At 46.2% G+C, this 11,164-nt stretch overlaps 1 protein-coding gene across 6 annotated transcripts in view; it reads left to right on the forward strand.

Annotated features, from left to right (window-relative positions):
- The window catches only part of CACNB2 (calcium voltage-gated channel auxiliary subunit beta 2), a 570,712-nt gene that overhangs the window by 555,214 nt on the left and 4,334 nt on the right, over positions 1–11,164 (forward strand). For all 6 annotated transcript variants that reach the window (XM_063921543.1, XM_063921545.1, XM_063921546.1 and 3 more), the window contains 3 exons: positions 7,129–7,280; positions 8,897–8,992; positions 9,970–10,155. In XM_063921543.1, coding sequence (XP_063777613.1) covers positions 7,129–7,280; positions 8,897–8,992; positions 9,970–10,155 — 434 coding nt within the window. The remainder of the gene's footprint in view (positions 1–7,128; positions 7,281–8,896; positions 8,993–9,969; positions 10,156–11,164) is intronic.

Below are 11,164 nucleotides of genomic sequence, written 5' to 3' on the forward strand. Positions count from 1 at the left end.
AGAACCAGCAGAACCCAGGAAATTATAAGAAATTGATCGGGTTACATTACATTTTCTCTCAAGTTTCAACAAAATGGCAGTTTGGCTGAGAAGGTTCCATCTGTTTCCAAGTCTGATGGCAAAATAATATTATAACCATTTTAGCACATACAAAAATGTCCTTTGTGTGCTTTTCCCTAGGACTGTCATCGCTCTGACCAAAAACGTGGACATGTGCGTGGGAGGACCAGTCATGGAAGTTGGTCTCCTCCTGCGCACACTCCTCCTCAGCTATATTAAATGGACATAGGTTCAGCTGTAAACAATTGCATTATTCCACCTACACAGATATGATGATTCCTCTGACTCCTGGTTATGCCAGTTGTTCCATTCAGTGGTTGACATTCATGATAACCAGTGCATAGATAAAAATGGCGGCACCCATAGCTGCTAGCAAGATGTCTTCTTTCTTCTTTTTAAACTGCTCTAGAAAAATGTCAACCTTTTATTTATGTAATGCCAAACCACCTTTCATCCTTTCTACCCGTTTTCATAAGTGTGCCCCATTATGTTTCCCCCAAACCTTCATGTGTTAATCATAATGGGTTTGGTTTATTCCATTGTTCTCTTCATTTTTGCCCTCCCATTACAGCAGATGGTTTTGGTACGTACCGGATACGTTGTGTTGTGTTGTGTTGTGTGTGTGAAGTGTTGCATAGAGATGTTGTTTCTGCACACAGCACTAAGTGTTAGATTACCTATGTTTATAGTATGTATATTCTTGATGTTTAATAGGAAAATCATTACAGTGAAATATTTCCAGTTCTTTATTTCCATGTGTCATAGTTTAATATAAGGGCAGTGGACCTGTCCCTCTATGGTTGTGGAAGCAGCACTGTAGAACCCCACTACTGCGTTACGGGTGGTCCCTACCCTGCCCCACCCACAGCACATGTGATATCATAACATCAGAAAAGAGGGAACATGGTGTCAGATGAGTCTTAAGGAGGCACTGGCACCTCTCCAGGCAGCAGGGTGCCCCTGCAGGTGCCTCACAAGCAAGAGGCAGGTGCCACCAGGGCAGTGACAGTGCCGCCCTCTGGGGAGACGTAAACCAGGAGAAGGAACGTGTGCTTGTACGCTGACGCACGCTTGTACACCAGGAGAAGGGACGCCCTTGTATACCAGTTAAGGGATGCACGCTTGAACATTGATGTGCGCTTATACACCAGTGGAAGGGACGCAAGCTTGTATTCCAGGGGAAGGTATGCACGCTTGTACGCCAAGGGAAGGTACACACACTTGTACTCCAGGGGAAGGCATGCACGCTTTTACGCCAGGGAAAGGGACATGCGATTGTACACCAGGAGAAGGGATGCACACTTGTACGCCAGGTAAGGAACACACGCTTGTACACGAGGGTAAGGAACACACGCTTGTACACCAGGGAAAGGGACACACGCTTGTACACCAGGGTCTGGGATGCACGCTTGTACACCAGGGTCTGGGATGCACGCTTGTACACCAGGGTAAGGGACGCACGCTTGTACACCAGGGTCTGGGATGCACGTTTGTACACCAGGGTAAGGTACGCACGCTTATACACCAGGGGAAGGGACGCACGCTTGTATACCAGGGGAAGGGATGCACGTTTGTACACCAGGGGAAGGGATGCACGTTTGTACACCAGGGTAAGGGACGCACGGTTGTACACCAGGGTAAGGAACGCACGCTTGTACACCAGGGTAAGGGACGCACGCTTGTACACCAGGGTCTGGGATGCACGCTTGTACACCAGGGTAAGGGACACACGCTTGTACACCAGGGTAAGGGACGCATGCTTGTACACCAGGGTCTGGGATGCACGCTTGTACACCAGGGTAAGGGACACACGCTTGTACACCAGGGTAAGGGACACACGCTTGTACACCAGGGTAAGGGACGCATGCTTATATGCAAGGTAAGGGACGTGTCCTTGTACGGTTAGCTACAGTAGTCTGTATTATCTCTCTGCCCTGAGGATAGTTCTAGACCGAGGATGCCTATTTGACGGAAGTTTTCTCAATTTATAAATATTAGATTTCTTGATTTTTGGGGAATCAGGAAATGTGCTACAGACAGTATATAAATATATATGTATATATGATTACTACTAAGATTCTAAGATTTCTATTCCTTGATCAGGTGTTCTAGAGAGATATGTATCCTGCTGGTTTTCCACCACCAGACTTATTGGCTTGTGCATGTCCTGTTATGGATTTATTATACAATAAACTGCATGATCTATACTGATCTTTTCTTCTGAGAAGACGTTTGACAAAAAAAAAAAAAAAAAAGAACCCCCCCCTTCCCCCTCAAAACTGGCTTGTGTTATACATGGGTTGTGAATGGAATCCCGGCGGCTGGGATAGAGGTGAGAATACCGACACTGGGATCCCGGCTGCCAGAATGCCGGTAGCGGGGCGAACGCTACAAAGCCCCTTGCGGACTTGGTGGCTCACTGCGCTCGCCACAGGTTTTATTCCCACTCTATGGGTGTCGTGGATACCCACGAGTGGAAATAGTCCTGGCGCAGCTGTCGGCATTCTCGGCGGTCGGGATCCCTGTGTCAGTATTCTGACCACCGGGATATTAACTACATCCCTTATACACACATGGCTGAAAGCATAGTTACCGACTTCCTGGTTGCCAGGTCGGCACAGCGGGAGTCGGTGTTACGTAGGCATGCTGGGAATGTGACACACAATCGTACCATCATTACCACACTCCGCGCTATACAATGCAGAGATTACCGGGCATTGTACAGCAGACAGCATAGCTACCATGCTGCAATTCAGCACAAACCGCGTCATCAGTCCGCCCACTTATGAGTGAGCTTGGCATAGGGTAGTGGGCCGGCTCTGGGAGACTTGGCCACTGTTCAGGGCTGCCTGGAGTGCCACCCGATTTTCGGGAGTGTCCCAGACAAGTGTGACTGAAAGGCACACAAGAAAGATGGAAATCGAAAACTGTATTTACTAAACGTGTGAAGACGTATACAGTACTAGACAATTATTAAGTCATTGAGAAAATGACCAATGAGACTAGGACCAATAAGTGCTACAGTACTGTATATGAAGCCCATAGGAACTTGAAGCTGCATGGATTGTTGCGGATACGTGTCCAGTGTTCCTGAGCAGGCACAGATCTCCTACACTGAGGACTTTGGGCCGTGCATGTCTTTTTCCTGAGTTTCATATGAACGTTTGATGTTTGGCTCGGGGGCTTTATTCTATATGAGGAGAGGACATCTAATTTGTGATATATACTATATATATTATATATATGTTAGTCTGCAATCCACAGGTTGTAAGTGTTCACTTTACACTTATTTCCCATCCACTGACAAAAGCTTCCAGATATGCTGTACTTCTCACATACAATAAAGCCTTCTATTATTGTTTTAGAACCTGCAAGGAGCAGTTATGATATTGTATTACTGTAAATTCTTGATTGGTGGAACCGGCTGAAGTTATTCCACTGAGGCTGAAAGGAACCTATTGCTACAGTTTTACAATATAACTTATGGGGCTCGTACATCTACAAGGAACTGGGTCGGGCAAAATCCAATATGTTGGAAATCCTCGATTCACCAATTCTGACCCACAAATGATTGGAAATGGCGAATCAGGGATTTTTAATATGTAGGATTTGCCAATGCCCTATTGGATTGGGTCAGCATTGGGGAATTGCCAGATAGATGTACGCTAATCTGTCCTATATCAGGAATGTTGGCATGCTTTTTTTGTTATTTTATATTAACAAATGATTGTTTAAAGAATAAAACACTATTGTGCTATTTTGTTATCTATTGTAACAGTTTGTTAAACCAAAGCTGTGTCAGATGTACTGTATTGTAGGTAAAAAAATTACACATCTTTACTGCAGTCACACCAAATAGCCCCTCTTGGCACGTCAGGACGTGTGGGAATCTTCTGGTGCAGGGCGATTTTTTTTTGTTGTTGCCGAAAATGCATCTTAGTCCCAACGCAATGCGGCTACTACGCACGAGGAGATTGCACTGATTAATGTGACATATGGCTCTGGTATATAAGTGTGCGACTGAGTCTCTGAATCTGCATACACAGTGCTACAATGTAGCATCTGCAGCTTTTTTCCAATACAAGTTCTGTTCTGTATACAGATTCAGTCACACACAATATACAAGTGCCATATATCAAATTAATCAGCTCGGTCTCCTCGTGAGTCCTAACCTGTTTGCGTTGCGACTAAAACGCATTTTCGGCAAAAAAAAGATTCCAGTGTTAGCAGAGTTGCTGGAACCTGGCGGCTCACGCATGCCAGTCATCTCACGCTGCTAAGCATATGGAGGCTGGATCTGAATGTATGAGGATGCACCTGTAAATACTTATCTGGTTAGATTAAGAACAGCCCAAAAGGAGCCTCCATCTGAATCCCTACATAAGTACATGACAATGGCCCTCATTCCGAGTTGATCGGTCGCAAGGCGAATTTAGCAGAGTTACACACGCTAAGCCGCCGCCTACTGGGAGTGTATCTTAGCATCTTAAAATTGCGACCGATGTATTCGCAATATTGCGATCACAAACTACTTAGCAGTTTTAGAGTAGCTCCACACTTACTCTGCCTGTGCGATCAGTTCAGTGCTTGTCGTTCCTGGTTTGACGTCACAAACACACCCAGCGTTCGCCCAACCACTCCCCCGTTTCTCCGGCCACTCCTGCGTTTTTTCCGGAAACGGTAGCGTTTTCAGCCACACGCCCATAAAACGCCGTGTTTCCGCCCAGTAACACCCATTTCCTGTCAATCACATTACGATCGCCGGAGCGATGAAAAAGCCGTGAGTAAAAATACTATCTTCATAGTAAAGATACTTGGCGCAGTCGCAGTGCGAATATTGCGCATGCGCACTAAGCGGAATTTCACTGCGATGCGATGAAAAATACCGAGCGAACAACTCGGAATGAGGGCCAATGTACCTGGGACGCTTGCTGGAGCAATCTCACCATAAAGAGCAGCGCGGATGGTGTAATGGTTATCATTACTACCTCACAGCACTGAGGTCATGGGTTCAATTCCCACTATAGCCCTAACCGTGTGGAGTTTATATATTCTCCCCATGCATGGGTTTCCTCTGGGAGCTCGAGTTTCCTCCCACACTCCAAAAATATACTGATAGGTTAATTGGATCCAAACAAATTTAACCCTAGCGTGAATTTGTGTGCGTGTACATGTGGTACTGATGTGTACGTCCAAATATTCTCCGTAAAGCGCTGTGGTATATGTGTGCGCTATAAATATCCGGTAATAAATAAAGGAGAGATTTGATGCAGTGACAAGCAGCCAGCTCCTGGTTGGATGAGCTCAGTGTATCAGTAATTGGTGCGTTCTGTGGTCACTCCCCCCGGGTCTCCTCCTGAGGTCCCTACTACAGGTGAGTTCCAGGGACAGCAACAATATGCAATTGTACAGATGTGCCCACATATACCTATCCTGAAATTGCACTAAGTAGCCCCATTCATCACTTTATGACTTAGCCGTGCCAAGCCCCCCGCCGAATACTTCTTAAAAATAAAAAACATTTTTAATGCATCACTAATGCTGGGCCGGATTAACAATGGGGTGGATGGAGCCACAGCTCCAGGTCTCCACATAAAAATAGGCCCATAACCATGACCGCATGATGATGACCATAAATCATAAGGGTTAAAATTGCACTTCTATTTTCCACACAAAATTATGTAATTTATGTACTTTTATATATGTAGGGAGTCATTGGGGCTTCTTGCTTACATGGCATTGGCCTAACCTCCTCTGCTTCTCATAATAGGCCCTTGAACATTTCAGCCCCAGGCCCTTAATCCGGCCCTGCACTAATGCAGCAAAAGTACCCTGGATACTGGCATTCATGTAACTAGGTGTGCTAATCATTCGCTAATCTGGGCAGAAAGGCATAGACAGAGGTCCCATACAAGTGACCAGGGCCATGCAGCCACTGTCCTTAATATGTGTCTTTATACCATACTTGCCTACTCTCCCAGAATGGCCGGGAGGCTCCTGAAAATTGGTAGACCCTCCCAGCCCCCCAGAAGAGCAGGCAAGTCTCCCGATTTCAGGGGTCCCCCCTGCCCGTCCGCCCACTTAATGTGTAAAGTGGGCGGTCCGGGCAGTCGATGACGCGATTCTTGCTGAATCGCGTCGTCATAGCCACGCCCCCTGCAGTGTAATGCCGGTGATCGCGGCATTACAGAATGGTGGGCGTGGCTTAAAGGAGATGCCGTTGTAACCCCGCCCCCATCCCACCTTAGGTCCTCCCCCTCCACGTCACATCCCTCCCCTGCCCCCCTGTTGAGCCGACCTCGCTGCTCTCTCCCGCAGAGAGCAGCCAGAATGTCAGCGAGTATGTTTTATACCAATTCCATTGTGACAGTAATACTAATCCTAAATACCTAGGACACTATAAGGGACTATGGGGCAGATGTATTAAACCTGGAGAAAGCATAAAGCAGTGATAAGTGCAAGGTGATAAACGCACCAGCCAATCGGCTCCTAACTGTCAATTTACATATTGGAACTGATTGGCTGGTACGTTATCACCTTGCACTTATCAACGCTTTATCACTTCTTTATGCCTTCTCCAGGCTTAATACATCTGCCCCTATGTGTGCGGCTATAATGTAAATAAGATGCAAAATTCAGGTAAAAGTATGAAATGACAGGAATCGCTGTCCATGGCAGGGCGTCTAAACTGCGCAAAACCATGGTGTGATGCATCTGTAGGTTCCATGGATGGAGGAGTCGCTTACAGAAATATATGTTATGTAAAGGAAGGTATTTGCTGTGGCCCTAGTGGGGTTTTCTTTGAACGGCAGGTGGCAATAGTGCTATATACATATATATATACAGTATAGATGTAGAAAAGTGTAGAGATGACTGTACCCTGGTAAGTGCCCATATGACGCTCCTTTCTGTTTCCCCCAGCCCCTGTGATGATAATAGGGTATTAGTAGCTTTTGGATTTAGACTTTGATTATGACAAAGTAAAGGGATGATCTGATATACAGTAAGAAGTTGGTTTGTTTGTTATGTGGGTGTCTGCCCTGTATAACGGTCACTCTTTATCCTCAGCTGAAGTCCAGAGCGAAATTGAGCGGATCTTTGAATTAGCGCGGACATTGCAACTCGTAGTTCTCGATGCTGACACCATCAACCATCCAACGCAACTCAGCAAAACATCCCTGGCTCCCATTATAGTGTATGTAAAGATTTCTTCTCCAAAGGTAAATCTGTCTCTAGTCATTTATTGTGTTATGTTCTATATGCAAGTAAATAGATATTTAAAGCAGTAATCTCATATAAAAATGATGTGTTGTAACATAATTCACTATGGCAGGCTATAGTGGCAGTACGGATGGTGTAATGATTAGCATTGATGCCTAACAGCACTGAGGTCTTGGGTTCGATTCTCACCAAGGCCCTGTGTGGAGTTTGTATATACTCCCTCTGTTTGTGTGGGTTTGCTCCGTGTACGGCTGTAGTATGGTGTGCCAGCGGTCGGGGTCCCGGTGACCAGCATACCGACAGCTGGGCGAGTGCAAATGAGCCCCTTGTGGGGTTGCTGCGCTCGCCAGGCTGCAGGCACGGTGGCGCGCTACGCGCACCACGCTATCTATTCTCCCTCCAAGGGGGTCATGGACCCCCAAGAGGGAGAAAATATGTCGGTATGCCGGCAGTCGGGATTCCGGCGCCGGTATGGTGGTTGCCAGGAGCACGGCCGCCGGCAACCTGAAGACCACCCCCAGATACACCGGTTTCCTACCACAACCTAAAAATACACTGGTAGGTTAACTGGTCACAACAATGATTAACCCTAGCGTGCAGGAGTGTGTGTGTACATGGGCAGACTAGATGAGCCAAGTGGTTCTTATCTGCTATCAAATTCTATGTTTCTAAGAAGAATGTTGAAACCCAGCGTTAAATATATACTATGTATAAATAAAGAAGAAAAACATTATGTATTGATACCCATATGAAACAGCACCCTGCAGCCAAGATCACCACCAGACCGTCAAACGAATCGGGCACCCTGCAGTCTTTGCAGCCAAACAGCATTCTCAGCCCCCCCCCCACCCCCCCCCCCCCCCCCCCCCGTTCAGCGATGTACTTAACGGAGCTTCCGGCCCCACCCCCAGTCATCACAGGCACAACATCATGACATTGTGCGCTCAGTGGGTTGAGCTGCACAGAGGGCATTTGAGTCTTGTTACGTATTTACCCTGCATGCAAAACAATAAATGTATTTTCTCCCCTTGCGTGCAACATGCTTTGCCCAGGTGCACAGTAATACCCCTTTTCCACCTACGAGCACGGGTCGCAGCCGGGAGCCTGACACGGGAGCTGCCCGGCTGCGACCTGTGCTCAGACCCTTTCCCATCAGCAGTCACCAACCCGGCATATTGCCAGGTTGGTGACGCTGCTAGTGACGCGGCAGGGGCGGCGCTGGGAGATCACCTGATCTCCCAGCGCCGCCCTTCCATACACAACCCTACCCGGATCATTCCTGTGTCCTACCCAGGTAGATACCCGGGTAGGATTCACAGGTCACTTGATCCGGGTTTTTGCGGGGGGACCCTTTTCCACTTGCAAAAAACACGGGTAAATGCGTGCGCCCGTGCATTTACCCGTGTTTTTTGAGCTAGTGTAAAAGGGGTATTACTTGCTCTTTTTTTGCCTTACTCCCACCTCAGAATCAGGGTCACAATCTTTTAAAACCAAGTAAGAAGAGAAGTAAAAAATGGAGAAACAAGAAAACTATCATTTGAATTTAATCTATCGGGAGATTTTGCATATTTTGGCTTTTACATTGTATTACGTTTCCCCCCATTATTATTTCCAGGTTTTACAGAGGTTAATAAAATCAAGAGGAAAATCTCAGGCTAAACATCTAAATGTCCAAATGGTGGCGGCTGACAAACTGGCACAGTGCCCTCCGGTAAGGTATCATATCCATTTATGTATTCACCTGTCCAGACATTCAGGGATCTTTATTAATATCCTTTATTTATAAAGCGATATAATATGATGCGCTGTTATGGGTAGGGTTATGTCACTAATAAGTTATATACAATGACATGAACCAGAAGGCAGAGCCGGCAGTGCCCCAGTGAGCTTACAATCTGTGCGGAACGCTTGATAATAACAGTTGGAGCAGTTGTTGGGGGCGGTATGTGTGATCAATGTAAGGCGGCCCTGCTTCTACTGTACCAGTGCCATGGTAGGGTTGGAATGGGGAGAGGTATAAAAGATGATGAAGTGTTTGAAGAAATGTGAAGGGAATTAGGACTTTATTCAGTAAGGATTGCAGTTTCTGATAAAAAGCAATTGCTGTGATCAAATAGTTGCCGCATAGAAATAGAGAAAAATGGCCACTGCAGAAATTGTGAATGTATCGCAATATGCAGCTGTTCGCAGAACCAGACGCAATTACCGAAACATCAAAGATTTTTCCTGACTGCGCCAGGCAAGGTCGTCCACAATTCTTGTGACACAAGAGGCTGGAAGTGGTCATCGCTGACGTCAGAGGCCCTCCTTAAAAATGCCTGGGCACGCCTGCGTTTTTTCAGACACACCCAGAAAACGTCAGGTTTCCACCCAGAAACTCCAGCTTCCTGTCAGTCAAACAGCGGCTGCATTGCGATCTGTACACAATTTCTGTCACTATTTTTGCTCACACGTACAGTGCGAATGCTGCGCATATGCGGTCGTTCGATAATCGGGCGGATTGTGAATCGCAAATTTTACAATCCTCACTAAATAAGCTCCAAAGATTCTAGCAACCATGATTGTAACTAATTAACTGAACCTCCTTTTTGAGGTAGAGAAGACATATATATATATATACACACGTGTGTGTATATGTATGTCTATAATTGTGTTTCTGTTACTAAGTACAGTATACATCTTTCGTAGGAAATGTTTGATGTTATCCTGGATGAAAACCAGCTTGAAGATGCTTGTGAACATCTAGCGGACTATCTAGAAGCTTACTGGAAGTCCACACATCCCCACAGCAGCAACCCGCCCAATGCACTTTTATCTCGCACCTTGACATCCGCAACCCTTCCAGCCACTCCTTCCTCCGCCTCTAACGCACAGGTAAAGGCAGAGGATGGTGACATGAGTTGTGTGTTTGGGTTGGAGTTTGTACTTTGGCCTCCTTGCTATTTTTTACAAAGGGACTGATGATGAAAGAATGGTTCTGCATTGCGTACATGGAACTCATTGCATACATGCCCCTGCATTCAGTTTTGCGTGTGGCCAACGCGCCCCTATCTGTGTACTTGGGGTTTGTAGTTACAGTTATCAATGTGCACTTGCACCAGCCCTATTTTTGGTGCAAAAGATCCATATGGTAACAGAAGTATTTACACGTTCGGACAACTCTTCCACTGACACACCCTCTACATGAAACGCCCCATTAGAGCCCTATTACGCCTACTCACTGGGAAGTCTTATATTCCACTCTTCATCAGCCTCAAAGTGTTTAGATCTAATGGCTCTTTTCGGCCCTGGTTATAAACGTCCATTGGGACAATGGCAACTAAATTCATCTTTGAGACCCCAGCCCCCCAGAGAATAATTTGCATGACATCACAAGGGTTTTAGACACTCTGATACTGGGGCAAAAGTGTTAATACCCTGCTAGCCGCAGGCAGTGGTGAGATGTCATGAGTGTGCTTCAAGATGTAAAGCCTTTAAAAAAAATTGCATAATCAGTGGTGTGAGAACAGAGCTGCCACCCAAGGCACTGTGCCACCACCCAGGCAATACTCTTCTTCCTGGTGCTGGTGAACCCACCCCTTGGCATGACGTCAATGTTTGGGGGCGAGGCCAGCACAGGGTGGAATATTGCCCTGTTACACCGCTGGTTATTACATTACGGTATTGGTCTTTCATTTCTCCGTGATATAGGAACAATGTGTCTAGATCAGTCCTGCATTTTTCAAACAGTTTTTAATGTGGAAGCCATGTAATATAGAAGTAAGGGGGCCCTTTAGGTATAATATAGTAAAATATGGATGCAACCAGAGAATCATGACAGAGAGTCCCTTAAAATGTACTTGGATATTTACTAAACCTATTCACATACCAAGGACTCCTAACC

Source organism: Pseudophryne corroboree, chromosome 5 (assembly GCF_028390025.1).
Source record: "Pseudophryne corroboree isolate aPseCor3 chromosome 5, aPseCor3.hap2, whole genome shotgun sequence".
Taxonomy (NCBI): Eukaryota; Metazoa; Chordata; class Amphibia; order Anura; family Myobatrachidae; genus Pseudophryne; species Pseudophryne corroboree.